Below are 17199 nucleotides of genomic sequence, written 5' to 3' on the forward strand. Positions count from 1 at the left end.
GATGATTAGCAGATTATTTAACAAAGGCTTTTAACAAAAGCCTATTTTAACAAAAATTAGCAGATTATTTAACAAGGGCTTCATGATCAGAGCTGAATTTGAACGTTAACTCTGCCACTTTCTAGCTGGGTGACTTTTCTTACTCTTCACTTTCTTCATTCCCATTTATGGAGCACTTAATACTAGGAGTTATTACACTAGAAAAACAGTGATGAAAGATCCAACCTTACCCTTAAGTTGTTCACAAGTTGTTCACAAGTGAGTTTCAACATAAGAAGACAATTTTATTACAGACTCTGCTTCTTCATCTATAAAATGTCTCTCTCATGAAGATACTAGGATTACATGAGATAAAATAGGCATGAAAATCGGCATTAGATTGCTGGCAGGATGGCACAGGAGTAGGAGACCTAAATTTTGTTTGCTCCTAGGAATTCAGCTAGATAGTAATCAAACCATTCTGAACACCTACAAACTCAGCAGGAGATCAAAGAAAAAAATAGAACCAATTCTATGAATAGAAAAGCCACCACTTTCTGGAAGGTAGGACATATGGAGAACTGAATCCAAGGTGATATATGGAAAGATAGACTGTGGGGGGAGGGGCCAGCTATCAGCAAGTGATAGAGCAGCAAAGCATAAAATCAGAACTTTTAGAAGACTGCTCCACTGAGGGATGTTGCTCCAATGGCTAAGCGAGAAGTGGAACCATCACTGGGACAGTGTGGTCTCAGGACCCTTGGGGTCACAGAAAGACCAGCAGTGCCTGAGTGTGGCAGAGCTCCCAAGTATCAGAGGAGGGGAGCTTGTTGCAAAGATAGAGCCAAGAAGCGGGGTCTCAGCTCAAGGTTGTCATAAACCATATTCTGCAGCAGAGTTGGGACCCTACTCTTTGAGCAGGAGCCAACAAATGGCAGATCCAGGAAGACTCCCCTTCTTCCCCCAGGAGGAACAGCATGGGAGTGCACTGCAGGAATCTGTTGGGTTTAGAGGCCCCAAATGGGGCCATGTCCCAGAGAGAGAAATGCTCCATCACAGTTCAAGTGAGCTCAGAGTATGCCTGGAAAACCAGTGAAAGAGGAATGATTGACTGCTTTTCTCTGAGGGCTCAGTGAGGAATGGAACCCTGAGCTCTCAGCTTCTCCAGGGCTGGAGATTGGGAGACCACCATTTTCATTCTTATCCTCCAAAGCTGCACAGAAAACTTTGAGGGAACAAAAGCTACCAAGAGCAAACCCGAGCAGATTACTAACCCTGGCCTTATATCAGATAAGTTAGATTTTAAGCCAAAAACTACAATAAGAGGTAAGGAAGGACACTTTGTCATATTTAAAGGGTCTATCCAAGAAGAAGATCTAACAATTTTAAATATCTATGCCCCTAACATGGGAGCAGCCAATTATATAAACCAGTTAATAACAAAATCAAAGAAGCACATCGAAAATAATACAATAATAGTATGGAACTTAAACACTCCCTTCACTGAAATGGACAGATCATCTAAGCAAAAGATCAACAAGGAAATAAAGGTTTAAATGATACACTGGACCAGATGGACATCACACATATATTCAGAACATTCCATCTCAAAGAAACAGAATACGCAATCTTCTCTCTAGTGCACATGGAACATTCTCCAGAATAGATCACATCCTAGGTCACAAATCAGGTCTCAACCGGTACCAAAAAATTGGGATCATTCCCTGTATATTTTCGGACCACAGTGCTTTGAAACTAGAACTCAATCACAAGAGGAAAGTTGGAAAGAACTAAAATACATGGAGGCTAAAGAGCATCCTACTGAAGAATGAATGTGTCAACCAGGAAATTAAAGAAGGATTTTAAAAATTCATGGAAACAAATAAAAATGAAAATACAACTGTTCAAACTTTTGGGGATGTAGCAAATGTGATCCTAAGAGGAAAGTATATAGCAATACAAGGCTTTCTGAAGAAACAAGGAAGGTCTCAAATACACAACCAACCCTATACCTAAAGAAGCTGGAGAAAGAACAGCAAATAAAGCCTAAACCCAACAGAAGAGAAATAATACGCAAGCTGGTGCAGCCACTCTGGAAAACAGTATGGAGGTTCCTCAAGAAGTTGAAAATAGAGCTACCCTATGACCCAACAATTGCACTACTGGGTATTTACCCCAAAGATACAAATGTAATGATCCAAAGGGGCACCTGCACCCCCATGTTTATAGCAGCAATGTCCACAATAGCCAAATTATGGAAAAAGTCTAAATGTCTATCAGCAGATGAATTAATTAAAAAGTTGTGATATATATATATATATATATATATGAATATTATGCAGCCATCAAAAAGTGAAATCTTGCCATTTGCAATGATGTGGATGGAACTAGAGGGTATTATGCTAAGTGAAATAAGTAAGTCAGAGAAAGGCAATTATCATATGATCTCACTGATATGATGAATTTGATAAACAAGACAGAGGATCATAGGGGAATAGAGGGAAAAATGAAACAGGATGAAACCAGAGAGGGAGACAAACCTTATGGTTTGTTAATCCCAGGAAACAAAAAGGGTTGCAGTAGGGGAGGTCGGTAGGAGGGATGGGGTGGCTGGGTGATAGACACTGGGTATGTGTTGCGGTGAGCACTGTAAATTGTGTAAGGGGTACAGACCTGTACCCCTGAAAGAAATAATTCATTATATGTTTTTTTTTTTTTAATTGGCATTAACCCTGTTCTAGAACATCCCTTCCCCTGGGATGATTTAACAATCCTGAATCAGTAATACCAGAAGTTTGGGATCCTGACAGCATGACAGTCTGGCCCTGTCTAAACTGACCTTCTATCCTGTGATGGTGTTCTAGTGCAGACTGCAGGTTTTGGTTAAAAGAGGCCCTTTTCCTAGTCCTGTTTCCAGAAGAACAGGACTCAGCCTGTGTCTCAATGCTCTAAAGCATGGCTTCTCAATCTCAACACTACTGACATTTCAGACCAGAGAATCCTTTCTTGTGGGAGGCTATCCTTGCATTGTAGGATATACTGTAGGTTCTTTAGCATCTCCTGACTAGATGCCAGAAACCCCCCAAATTGTGACAAGCAAACTGTCTCAAGATACTGGCAAAAATGTCTTTTGGGGAGAGGGGAGGAACAAAGTCACTTCTGTTGAGGACCTGTGGGACATCGGGCCTATGGAAAGAGAGCTTGTTCCATGGGCCAGAAATCCTGAACTTTTTATTTAAGTTTGGTAGGAATACTGCCCTTTACCATACTGGTAGAACAGATGTGCCAACAAAAAGTGTTTCATGTTCAATATATTTGGGAAGTAGTTAGATCCTTTATTCCAGGCCTTCTCAGAGCCTTTATTATATTCATGTACTCAGTGACTTTCTAAGATGGAGCTACAGTGATATCCTTACCCAAATATATTTGACCAAGAGATAATTTTGGGATACTATTTAAGGAATACAAGTTTAAGAACAAGTTCCTAATCAAATAATGTTACAGCATTCCAAAAGAGTTAAAGCCTGAAAGAAATGAGAAAGATTGAACTGATCCTTAAAATAGTCTAGAATATGGAAATCATTTTTATTTAAATTTATGCCATTAATTTATAGCATGAGCTGAGGCCTGCCATCAGATATAGCATGCTACTGGGAAAGAGTAATAGAAATTCAGGAAAGAGATAAAATTCAAGTGGTCATTAAATCATCTATAATTTCAAAGCAGAGGAAATTTCACATCTGCTGAAGATGTTTTCTTTGAGGTAAAAATGTGCATATGTGCTGATCGCTAGTATATTATTTTAACATCAGACTGATAATTAAGCACAGATTAGAACTCAAAATTCAGAGCTTCTCAGAGCACAAAGGAGCCATCTAATTTGAACATTTTGTTTTATACATGAAAATTCTCAGAGTTGGAATTTCTGAGTGTCCCAGATGAATAGGCTCCAATGGGTAATGGTTAGGAACTTAAAATTCCATTTACCTGAAAATTCCTCACTGCTGGACTTTCTGAAGGACCCCACAAGTAGTCTCACCCTGCATGATATATCAGGCTGGATTTGTATATTTCGGGTCAAAAGTCCAACCTCTGCAGCCAAACGAATGGATCGGCCATCCTCCATGACATGGACGCTTCCTAGGGCAATAGGAATTGGGCAAGGAAAAAAAAACCTTAAAAACCTATTTCGGAAATTGTCAGCTGGGGACCCAGAGAACCTGACAAATGAAAACACTCCTCTCCCCTCGGAAGTCCTACCAACATTAAGGTTGCTTTTCCTCGGGCATTCTCCACAAATGTCAGCTGAGAAATGAAAAGCTCGTTCACTTATCTCTCTTTGGGATCAGAGTGAGAGTGTTTGAGCAAGAATTCATTTCTCCTTAATAACTGTGGGTACTGGGACAAGGAAGTCAGGGCACACCCGTCCAATTAGTGGGGTCCCCAATGTCCTTCCTTAAATTCATAGGTGTGAGACTTGAGTGTTTGGCTGTACATTGTCCGTGGACCTCTCTGATGAGAGTGAAAAATCTCAGACTGACTAAGGTGGTGACAGAGCTAAAGTAGCAATGTATAGGAGTAAAGCGACAAAGAGCAGAGGCAGTGCCCTCTCAGGATGGACCCGGTCTTAAGCTCAGCCCTGCCTGAAGGAGCCTCCTCAGGGGTGGGAATGGAGTGCCCTGCAGATCTGATTCACTGCCCTCTGTTTACACCACACCTCACATCCTATGAGCAAGGACTGCTGGAGAGTTCTCCTTTTTCCTCCACTTTTTAAAAAAGAAATCGTCCTTGGAATTATTACTTAGAAACAACTTTAAACATAATCCTGTTGAATACATGTATGTTCCTCTCCCATATCAGAAACAAAAAGATATTCCCTACTCCATTTCCATGTTTTATTACTTATTAGTTAGAGTTCTTGGATTAAATATATTTATTGGACTGAACTAGGAAACTCATAGTTATTTATAATTTATGTGCAATATACTTGAACTGTGCATAGTGTATAAAAATAGTCACACTTTTTTTGTTAAAAAGGTATTTGGCTTTTTATCTTTCTTTTTTTTTTTTTAATAGTAGTAATAGTACATAAAGTGTTAGGAAGGACACATTCCTGAGCATGGAAAAAGAAGCCATTATTTACAATAACTGCCAAATTCGAAGTGATTTCATGATTCAGTGTGCCAAGGAATGAACTGGAAATTCAGCTCCCACGAGGTTTATTGTGGCTTAGTGATGAAAGTGACCTTGAACAAGATGCTTAACCTTTCTGCTTGCTTGAACAAGATACTTAATCTTTCTGCTTGTTTCTAGACTTGCCATTATATGTAAAAAGCAAAAATTAAACTAACAAAAATTCCTTCTCATCTCAGTATAATTTAAAAGTTAGGCAATACAATTAATGATGGGATACAGGTAAAGACTTCTAGGATGAGTTTAGGGAGCAGCAAGGTATTATCCACTCCCTCTGAACAGCCACTGGACACAAGATCCCCAGGAAGGTTTCTGAACACATTCTTTCTGGCTCAACCATTTCCCTTTCCCAACAAACCAAAGCCTTACCAACATGCCGGTGTTTGAGCTGTTCATGGATCTTAACATGGTGAGCCTGAGCTTCTTTCACAGTGAGGACCTCTGCTTCATGAGGTTCATAAGAAGAGGAGCTAAGGACGATTTTGTCATGGGGTCGCCAATCCACTGTGTCCTGTACTATAATTCTGTAACAGCACAAAAGTGTCATTAAGTCTACTGGCCGTGCAACCCAGAACACCTACTAACTCCAAAGAGAAAAGGAAATCCCCTGCAACCGCCAACTCCCACCAGATTGACTTAGAGATAACAAGTCAAGACAGAGAAAAAAGGCTTTTGTGAAAAGTTTAATTTTCATGGGGTCAATGGTCTGGCTTATGTGTATGCATCACAAGGATTACAAAGAGATTCTGTAGCCCTAAGTACAAGACAAAGAGTAAAAGTTCCAGAGTTTACTATATGCCAATGACACATGGTTTCTTAGAAAAGGCATCTTTCTCCCTGATTGGGAAACAGCTTGAAAAGTAAAAGTGGTTCAAAAGAAATCTTTTCTCACATTTTCTAAAGAACTGTTATGCCATTTTGGGGGGCAATTTATCATCGTATATTAAGGCTCCTACCTTCTTCATGGTCAGACAGATATAACATGGATCCTAGAGATGTCACTTACCAGTTATGTGACCTTAAGAAATCTCCTTGCTGAGTTTCTCATCTTCATCTGAAAAATGCCAATATTGAAAGCTTCCCTCTGACAACCCTATGTTACTGCAGGCACTAATGGGATGCATTTCTTGAGTGTGCTATGTTCCAAACACTGTTTCTACTACAATATGAAACAATGATGGTTTGTTCCTTTTCATTTTTTTAACTCACATTTAATAAAACTTCTGTTCAGTCTTTCACTGCTGCCTAGCCTTTCCTAGTGAATATGTCTGCTTTATTCTTCATTTGCAGTCATTACCAACTTCAATGGCATAAGTCTATTTTAATAACCTGCCTCTTTTGCTAATGTCCACATTTTAGCAAGCTTTGACAAGAGATTCTCCTCTACCCATAAATCTTCACCCAGGGAGTAAGTCCATGTGAAGGCTATTCAGTCATGAAACATTTATTGATTGAACAACTGGTAAGCACCAGACACTATAGTAGATGCTAGAGGCACAGTGGTAAATAAAATATATTCATTTGCATTTTTTAAAATGGCAACTTATATTTTGACTAGTAGACATCCTTAAAGAGTTCACTCCAAGGGAGATGAAATATACAGGTTTCAATATAATATTAACATAAAAAAAAACCCTCAAATAAATTACAGGGGATTGTTTGTGGGTCAATGGTACAAGTCTACTATGAACCAAAGATAACTAATTCATGTCTGTACACCTGAGCTTAGATGGAGAGGGAGAGTACAGAAAAAAAGATATAATTTTAATGAAAAAATTTATTCTTACCTTAGTTCCTCATTTGTCATGACATCCTACATACAGAATATTAAAGTAACTGCTAGTTTTTAAAGGCAAAGTAACTAAACTCAAAGAGAGGAAATAACAAAGGTTAACACTAGATCATGGAATGGAGCCAGAGGTTGGATTAGGACAAGGGAAGTTTAATTAAGTCCAGGTTCTTTCCACTAAATAACATTGCCTCACCTGTCTGACTCATAGTCCTTCCCCAGCTAAATGGTAAGAAAAAAAAAAAAAAGAAAGAAAGAAAGAAAAAGAAATACCAGGGTGCCTGGGTGGCTCAGTTGGTTAGGCATCAACTTTGGCTCAGGTTGTGATTTCAGGGTCCTGGGATCCAGTTCTGCATTGGGCTCTGCTTTCAGAGGGGAGTCTGCTTCTCCCTCTCCTCAACCCCACCACTTGTACTCTCTCTCAAATAAATTAATAAAATCTTAAAAGACCCAATACCCCCACATCTCAGAATGATATCAAGATAATCCACAAAATTATGAAAAATCTGTGAACCATACAATGGAATACCATACAGTCATTTAAAAAGTGCATTGTAGCAGAGCATAAATTACAAAACATTGTGTTCATGATGTGCAGATTGAAAGAACAAGGATATAAAACAATATGACCAATTTGTTTTTTAAATAAAAACAATGCACATAGAGAAAACAGAAGACAGGAAGGATGCACAGTAAAATATTAGTCCACCTATGGATGGTGAGTTTATTAGTGATTTTCACTTAAATGTAAATTTTCTAAATTAACAGATAATACATCATAGTAAGAAAAAATACTTTTTTAAAAAGAAAATGAGGTTATGAATATAAAGGCACACCAAAGTCAATTGGCAGTACAAATGAAACTGATCCTTTCCTTCATGTTTAAGTGTCATCTGGATAATCTTTTTATTATTATCTGTACTGCTGAATAAAGTTCTTCAGATGATAGGCACTATAATGTTCTGAAAAGTTTCTTATTAAATGAGTTAAAACTCATTTCTTGTGGTCATAGGGGATTTTTAGGGCAGAGGCTTTGAGATATACGGAAAACCCTAGACTAGTGGCCACAGTGTGGTCTCTGCAAGACAGAGTACAGTGCTGCCATGAGATCTTTTTCCCAGACACAGCCCATGGGGCATGCTGAGGGCTCCTTGGAACTTCCAGAGAGCTCCACCCAGGCAAGAGAGGCCCTGGCCCAGTGTTGGGTATAATGCCAGGGCCCCTCCATCTGTGTCGTAGGAGGCCTGCCATATTCCCTCCTGAAAGGCACACCTTGATGGAGCCAGAGTCTGCATGGACAACCATCCCCAGCTGGTCCTACTGGGACTGGATCCATCCTCTACCCCGAAGGTTCTGGTTACAGCTGCTACTTGTACTTGTGAACAGATTTTTGTCTACACTGGGAAAAGGCATGTACAACATTGGTAGGAGATAGAGCCCACCCTCCATGCCTGTCCCAGACATTTTTTTTAATTTAATTTTTTATTTTTTATAAACATATATTTTTATCCCCAGGGGTACAGGTCTGTGAATCACCAGGTTTACACACTTCACAGCACTCACCAAAGCACATACCCTCCCCAATGTCCATAATCCCACCCCCTTCTCCCTAACCCCCTCCCCCCAGCAACCCTCAGTTTGTTTTGTGAGATTAAGAGTCACTTATGGTTTGTCTCCCTCCCAATCCCATCTTCTTTCATTTATTCTTCTTCTACCCACTTAAGCCCCCATGTTGCATCACCACTTCCTCATATCAGGGAGATCATATGATAGTTGTCTTTCTCTGCTTGACTTATTTCACTAAGCATGATACGCTCTAGTTCCATCCATGTTGTCACAAATGGCAAGATTTCATTTCTTTTGATGGCTGCATAGTATTCCATTGTGTATATATACCACATCTTCTTGATCCATTCATCTGTTGATGGACATCTAGGTTCTTTCCATAGTTTGGCTATTGTGGACATTGCTGCTATAAACATTCAGGTGCACATGCCCCTTCGGATCACTACGTTTGTATCTTTAGGGTAAATACCCAATAGTGCAATTGCTGAGTCATAGGGCAGTTCTATTTTCAACATTTTGAGGAGCCTCCATGCTGTTTTCCAGAGTGGCTGCACCAGCTTGCATTCCCACCAACAGTGTAGGAGGGTTCCCCTTTCTCTGCATCCTCGCCAGCATCTGTCATTTCCTGACTTGTTGATTTTAGCCATTCTGACTGGTGTGAGGTGATATCTCATTGTGGTTTTGATTTGTATTTCCCTGATGCCGAGTGATATGGAGCACTTTTTCATGTGCCTGTTGGCCATCTGGATGTCTTCTTTGCAGAAAGCAGACATTTTTTTTTTTTTAGAAAGAAGTCCACATTCTTTAGTGTTATATGAAAAAAAAAATGGGTAAACCCAAGAGTAAATTTAACATTACCACATTTGTTTATACTACTATCTAGATCTTCATATTATCTTTTCTGTTCAAATAACAGAAAGTAGGTAGCAATTTGGGGATTGAAAAAGAGATCAAAAAACAAAAGATTCTTTTTGACCACATTTATTCTACATCGTGTCTATACCATGTGCTCACAGAGATAGCTTCTTTTACTTCACTGTACAGGAATTCCAGTGTATATAAAACTAAACCTGCTCAGAAGCAGAGGGACACTAGAAATGATGGGTCCATCTCCTGGCACATTGTCATACAGTTCAAACAATGATGCAGCTACCAGCTTGTAATTTTTGAGGACTGCAAACAAAGCAGTATATGATATGATAAAGATGGATACATGTCATCATACCAAAACTGACAGAACGTACAACTCAAAGAGTGAAATCTAATGTAAACTAAAATGAATGAAACCTCATTCCCTAACTTCCTTAAATAAGGTTTCTGTTCCAACCAGATGAATCTGTTCTCTCTCCCAAGAAATAGCTATATGCTTCTCACCCATTACTTAAAATATCATTGTCTTTATTCTGCCCTTCAGTCCACTCATTCTTAAAAACTGACTGAAGTTCCTTTGCCTTTAAGAAGTCTTCCCATGGGAGTCTCTTCCCCATGGAATACCCAATCCCCACCTCTGTTCCATCAAATTTTGACACCATAGATACTGCTGCCTTGCAATTGATTTTGTCCTCTTGCTTTCTGTGGCTATTCAACTTTATGTTATATTCAATAAAAATATGGCTACCTAGCTATTTTAACCCTATAGCTCATAGCAGTGTTCTTGACAGAAAAAAAAAGAAGAACTATGAAGTCATTAGCCCAAGTTTTATATGAAAAATACAAATGAAATTAAGTTGACTTTTTCCATTAAGGCTTCTGAAACCTTGCAGGCTCATGAAAATTAATCTCTCCCCTATGCTCCTGAAGCCTTGGAAATCCATATGTCACAAAGGACCATATACGTATGGCAAAGGAATATGGCCCCTTTCATTTCTGTGTCCATACAGCAAAAATGGTAATTTCAAAGAAAATCATGGCCCCTGTTATCAAGAATTTAGATGGTTCTGTCGGTCAAGTATCAGTTTTCTTTAATTGCAACATCCACACTTTCCACTCACAGGCTTCTATTATTTGGTTACCCTTCAACCATTTCAAGAAATCCTAACTTCAGAACTGCTTGAAGCCCAGCTGTCTGCTTAACACTAGTGAGACTCTTATAGCTACAGGGGAGAGGATAGACCTTTTTGTTCTGAGCAAAACACACCTAAAACAATAAATAAACAAAAAAATTAAAAGAGCTGTTTGCAACATAACTGGACCTAAATGTAAACCATATGAAAAGAGAGGAAACTATGAATAATCACTGCAAAATCTCCTGAAAGAAAACCTTTAAAAATATATAAACAAGATGTCAGCACAGTTTTCTTTATTTTGGCACTAACATTTTATCTAGTTCTGAGAAAATATAATACTTTTGGTCAAAAGAACATAATTACATAAAAGGAAAAAAAATATGCTTTCCTATTTGATTCAAAAAGTTTTTACAACCATGCACAAGACATCCATATATAAACACCCGCCACTTAAATGGATTTGTTAACTAAACGTTGGGGAGGTCTTAATGATGATGGCTGTATCTGACCACAGGCTCGGAGTGTCTGGATGCCAAGATGTTTTCTTCCCAGGAATAGGGATAGCCATAGATTTCCGAATTCTACCAATACCGAAAGTTTGTTTTTGAACTTCAGTTTAAACTTTTTTTCATTTTTTTCAGCGCCATTGAAAGGTACTGCAGATTCTCAGCCTGCATTGTACTGTGGGAGGTACTGAAGAAAGGGGATGGTTGCAGCGATGTCAGCATTGATGATGATAAGAAGAGGAGTTATCATAAGTGTCAACTATTCGTCTAACCGGGCTCCTTTCTCCTTTCTTTCCACAAAATCCACCACATCTTTTCTTTCTTTCTTTCTTTCTTTCTTTCTTTCTTTCTTTCTTTCTTTCTTTCTTTCTTTCTTTCTTTCTTCCTTTCTTTCTTTCTTCCTTCCTTCCTTCCTTCCTTCCTTCCTTCCTTTCTTTCTTTTTTTTTAGGATTTTATTTTTATTTATTTTAGAGAGAGATCATGAGCAGAGAGGGGAGGGGGGCAGAGGGAGAAGCAGACTCCCCACTAAGCAGGGAGCTCGATAGGGGGCTCAATCCTGGGATCCCAAGATCATGACCTGAGCAGAAGCTCTCTTAACCAAGCTCCCTTAACCAAGCTCAGTTAACCAAATGAGCCACCCAGGAACCTCTCACTACATCTTTTCTGAGAACTGCTCTCCTTAACAACCATCCTAATTCTGTGTCCTACTGAGCACTGCTGATTATAGTCCCACAGTCCCTTTGTGAAACGGTGGGTGAGGAATCCAACCTGCCTTTGTCTGTGAAAATCCTTCCCTTGGACTTCATGGTATCTGTTTTATTGAGGTATAATTGACTAATAAAACATAAGATATTTAAAACACACAATGTGCCGATTTGATCTATATAGATGCTGTGAAAAGATGGCCCTCATTGAGTTAATTGACACATCCAACACCTCACACATTTACTTTGTGTGTGTGGGAGCATTTAAGTTCTATTCTCAGAAGATTGCAATGATTCAATACAGTGCTATCAATGACAGTTGCCTGGACTTTTGAATTGAAACTAAGGAAAGAGAAAAATTTACCCTCCAGTGATAAAGCTAGGGAAAGCCTGACAGGTCTGGTTTACTTGTCTCCTACAGAATGCAGAAACCTTTTCTTCCATAGATGCACATGAGGTCAAAATATAGAAATAAGAGAGATTGGGGGAGGACCTGCCACAATTTCCCAAGTGGATTGAAAAAGTCTACTTTTACATATTTTTAATATAACCACAATCACCAGCATGTGTTAAGGCTTACTTGTGCCTGTATATACATTAATTCACTTAATCTTTCTAACTACTCTATTAGCCAGACATTTTATCCTTATATCACAGAATAAGAACTTCAGGGTCAGAAAGAGCAGTTTGCTCAAAATTACACATTTAGCTAATTGCACAGTTAGAATTATTACAGTTCTACCTTCCCTCAAAATTCAAGCTCATTTTCATCATAGCATACTGCTTCCATCCTGTGTTCCTACCTCAGGTGCCTTTTCTCAGCATGGAGACAAAAGCCAATCTGAGACTAGAACCTACTAGTTCACTGGACCAGACAGAACCATCTTCTTTTGCAGGCTACATACGTGATCCCAAACACCTGCCAACAATTGAATAAGACCACCAACTCAATATTGTAATACTGCTTGAACAAAATTGTTATAGTAGAGTAGTGAACTTTGAGCAATGAGCAAAGTAAATTATAGTGGTTTTTAAAAACAAATGTGAGATTCTTATTTATTAGATGTTATACCACTGAATCAAGAGGCTCAATGAGTTCTGATTTCCAGAAAAGATACATCCATTCAAGGTAGCAGGCATTTATTAGAAGTCTTTTTTGAGTTCTGCTGTGTACTAGGTGCTAAATAATAGAAACAATCCATAAAAAAACAATATTTTCCTGCTCCTGTAGAAGCTACTTGGAGGAAGGACAGAGATGCCTCAAGTAGCTTAGGAGCAGTCACCAAGAAGCATATTATTATTAAAACCATGTGGTAGATTTTCAGGATAAGCAGGGAGTGTCAAGGGAAGACACGATTCAAGAGTACTGAGTACCTCTTTATTTTACTTATCAAGTATTTAGGGAGCTTCGTAAAAATAATTGTTATGGACACACATGTGTGAAGTGGGAATATATCAGAAAGAAGTACCCAAAGTACAGCCAAAGTGTATACCATCACGAATCTGATGCAGGAGATGGCAGGATAGATGATGTCAGCAATGATGTCAGTGTGGAAGGCCAGGGTCCTCGGACAAGGTTGAGGTGACAAATGATTTGCTGTTTAGTTCAGAGTTCTTTCCTCATAAATACCAGAGTGAGTTAGGACAAACAGAAGAAACAGAAAATGACAGGACAAAGGGACTGGATAAGGCTCTCCACACTATCTTTAAAAAGTAAATGAGAAAAGGAATAAGAAAAAATATGAGACCTTTTGAAGAAGGTTCTCCTAGTTCCCACTTCTCAGTAAACCAGAGCAGTCCCCACCCAGCTGCTCAGGTGAAAAGTTTTACAATAATCTCTGATTATTCTCTTTTTCTTTGACCCAACCCATCAGCAGCTCATGTTTCCTCTGTCTTCAACAAGTACTTCACCAGTCCGTCCTCCTTCACGACCACCCTAAACCAGGCCACCAGCAGGTGTCACTTGTAATGTTAGTGCACTGTTCTAACAGTCTGTCTGCTTCTTCTGCCTTGTCCCCACCAACAGTCAACTCTCCACACAGGATGAACCAGATTACAACATGAATTGGACCTTGTCCCTGCTCTGTTTAAAATCTTGCCATGACCTGGATAAAATCTAAAACTTTTACATAGGATTGATCAAGTAACCACTTAACTTCAAAGAACACATGGTCATGCTTACATGATTCACAGTAAGACCTCTAGTTAATATTTATAATCAGAAAAAGCCAATTTCTTTCAATCTAAGTATAAATCAAAGTATAAGTTCTCTTGACTTTTCTGAAGTCCAAAAAATCCAACATGTTGTTCATCAGTCTCCCCCAAAGTCAACTGAAGCAGAGCAACAATGAAGAGTAACTTAACTCAGAGATCAATTTATATTATAATGTGGAACAAAAGAAAATAATATTGTTTCAAACATCTTGTTAAGACTACTTTGAATGAGTCTATGAGTTAAGTCTATAAACTTCACAAGAAATTTTTCCTCTGAAGGTTTCACTTCAATGTTTTTCATAAAATAACTCAATTAAACACAAATAAATTCAGATATGTAATTTTGTTGGTAAAATCCTTAAGGGGGTCTGAGTAAAATCTGTCTCCATAACAATGCATTAGAAAGACTTATTAAACTGACTTTTAACAAAAGAAGACTATAGAGAAGTGTTTAAAGAAATGGTTTGAATAAGGTCTATACTTCAGTTATACTAGACTAATATCTACTTGCTAAATTTTATAATGTCTAGGTTATGAAATATATTATCATGGAATTCTGAGTAAAGTGTCCATGAGAACTCCACTATTTTTGCAACTTCTTGTGAAGCTTCAATTATTTTAGATTTTTTTAAAAGGTTAAAAAATGAATGCTCTCCATAAAATGGATGCACTAAGGTAATTACATATTATTCATATAAACTCATTAAAAACTCATCAGGACTCATACTGAGAAATTTTGTTTTTAATATTTTTATTATATAGAACACAAACAATAGGATCAGAAAAACCATGACCAAAAAAAAAAAAAAAAAAAAAAAAAAAAAGCCCCAGGAACTCCAAGCTATAAAGACTTGGAAATTTTACTCAACTTTTCTACCCTCAGTTTTTGTATCTGTGAATGCAGATTACATAGCATGGAGAGATTTAAATGAGATAATGTATATAGAATGCTTGGTAGATGCCTGACATAGAGTAAACACACAGGATAAAGAACTCAATAAATGGTATTAGTTTATAGTTTCCATTTACAAAATTGACTTTCTTTCAAAAGAGCTTATAGTTCTGACTCTGAAGGAGGTTTTTAACACATTCATTAAAGAAAAATCCATTCTTATGGCTCTTGCCAAATTTCAGCTTGCTAGCCTTATAATTAACGTTTTGTATATATCCCTGCTTGAACTGCCTACTTCACAAATCTGTATGGGTATCAGGTACTTCAATATTAACATGACCAAATCTGAACTCATAATCTTTTCCCCAAAATTCAGTCCTCTTTTAGTAAAAGGCACCAACATCAGTATCTGCAATCCAGAAACCAAGAGAGTGCCTCACATCCAACACATCTTACAGACTCGTATCTCCTGTCTCTGTGTCTGCCCACTTCTCTCCATGGGCACTTCAGCTCCTGACAACAGGTTATCCTATCTCTTGTTTGGACCTCCTAAGTGGTGTCCCTAGATCCATTTTTGATTCTTCCTGTTGTCTGCATTGTACTTCGAATGGGTCTTTTTTTTTTTTTTTAATATAGGAATGTGATTATAAGTTCTACTTCCCATCCATACTATCCTCTTAGAAACTTAAAACAGTAACACAATGCTCCTGGATGGTAAAAACTAAAATTCTTGATATTACCAGTGAATACACTCTGACCCCTAACTACTCCTGAGAACCCTATTGTGCTGGGTCCTTGGTCTTCACGTCAGCCAACCTAGCCCTCCTTTAAGACCCTCATGGCTGTCCGTTCTTCCTCCCAACACAGAATCAGCTCTTAGGCCTCTGCTTCTCCATCATCTCTTCTGACTCTATCAACTTTGAAAGAATTAGATTGGCCCCAGTCTCATTTCCAGGCTCCAATTTTCTCTTCTTCCTGTCTTCTTGATCAGTGACGTTATCTGCTTCCTAGATGACCAGCCATCATTTTCTACCTGAGTCCTAATCTACATATCTAATTATCTTCTTAACATCTCCACTTGGTGTCTCCAACTTAACATTTCCCATCTTCCACCCTGACAAATCTGTTCCTCGTCCAGTCTTCCCACCTCAGTGCATGTTACCGCCATCCACCAGGATTCTCAGTCAAAAAATCTGAAGCACTTCCCTCAGCTCAACTTTCAGTCCATTGGCATGTCGAGACAGTGCCATCTCTTCTCCCCATCCCCATTGCCTCCTCTAGAGTCCTGGCCACCATGATATTTGGCCTCAAATGGCCTCCTAACTCATAGCCCAGCTTCTGCTTTTTTCTCCACCACTCTTCATCTATATAACAGCCAGAGTGGTTCTCAAAACATAAGTCAGAATCCCTCAATCTATCAATTGCCTTCAGCAAACCCCTCAGTGATTTTCCCTCTGACCTCTCACACCTAAACAAGGTACCACTTGACTTGGTATCTACCATATCATACCACTTTCCCCTTTGCTCACTCTGGTCCAGCTATAGTGACCTTCTCTCTGTCTTCCACTCCCCAAAGGCCACCTGAGAGATAATGCTGGACCAGATGTCCCTCCTTCACTGAGCACCCTAGCCCATTCTCATCAGAGAGCAGGATGCCTCTTACCATTCAGATCTCAGCTCAAACTTTTCTTCCCCAGAGAGGTCTCCCCTGTCTATTTAATTAAAAGGGTACTCTGTATATTCCCCAACTATTTTCAATTGTACCACCCTGTTTATTTCCTTACTAGAGCATTTTATAACCTACAACTATGTTGTATATATTTCTGTATTAGCTTTTTATTGTCTCTCTTTCCATGAAGATATAAACTCCCAGAGGACAGTGATCTCTTCAGATTTGCCTCTACATCCCCAGGACTTACAGTCACACCTGGCACATAGTAAGTACCTATCAGATATTTGTTGAATGATTGAGTGCTGTTTGCTCTTGCTGGAGTGCTCTTTCCAACCCCCCACACCCCACTTTGCTTTTAATTAAGGCCCACAGATGGTTTAGTTCTCACCTCTGTAATCATTCTGCAGGGAAACCTTCTCTAACCTGCCTCAAGATCCTGTATTCATGTTTTCAGAATCCTATAAACCTGCCTTCATAGCATTTATCCCATATGTAATTTTACATTTATTTTATATTTATTTCATTAATGTCTGGGTACAGAGACCATGTTGATTTTTACTTTTTATTGTATTTCCAGGCTATAACTCAATGTTTGACATAGGGTAAGAATTCTCAAAAATTGTATTGAATAAAACAATAACAATGTTCAAAGGTAATAACTACTCTATGAAGAAATT

The 17199-nt window shown here is 38.6% G+C and overlaps 1 protein-coding gene across 3 annotated transcripts in view; it reads right to left on the reverse strand.

Annotated features, from left to right (window-relative positions):
• Positions 1-17199, reverse strand: part of PKHD1 (PKHD1 ciliary IPT domain containing fibrocystin/polyductin) — a 471024-nt gene that overhangs the window by 138710 nt on the left and 315115 nt on the right. For all 3 annotated transcript variants that reach the window (XR_006604139.1, XM_045071248.1, XM_045071247.1), the window contains exons 57-58: positions 5542-5696; positions 3967-4119 (exon numbers count right to left, since the gene is read on the reverse strand). Coding sequence is in view for 2 of the 3 variants with exons in the window: in XM_045071248.1 (XP_044927183.1) it covers positions 3967-4119; positions 5542-5696 (308 nt within the window). In the remaining variant the exon portion in view is untranslated. The remainder of the gene's footprint in view (positions 1-3966; positions 4120-5541; positions 5697-17199) is intronic.

The sequence above is a fragment of the Mustela putorius genome, unplaced genomic scaffold, assembly GCF_011764305.1.
Source record: "Mustela putorius furo isolate JIRA1106 unplaced genomic scaffold, ASM1176430v1.1 tig00003983_pilon_pilon_pilon, whole genome shotgun sequence".
Classification (NCBI taxonomy): domain Eukaryota; kingdom Metazoa; phylum Chordata; class Mammalia; order Carnivora; family Mustelidae; genus Mustela; species Mustela putorius.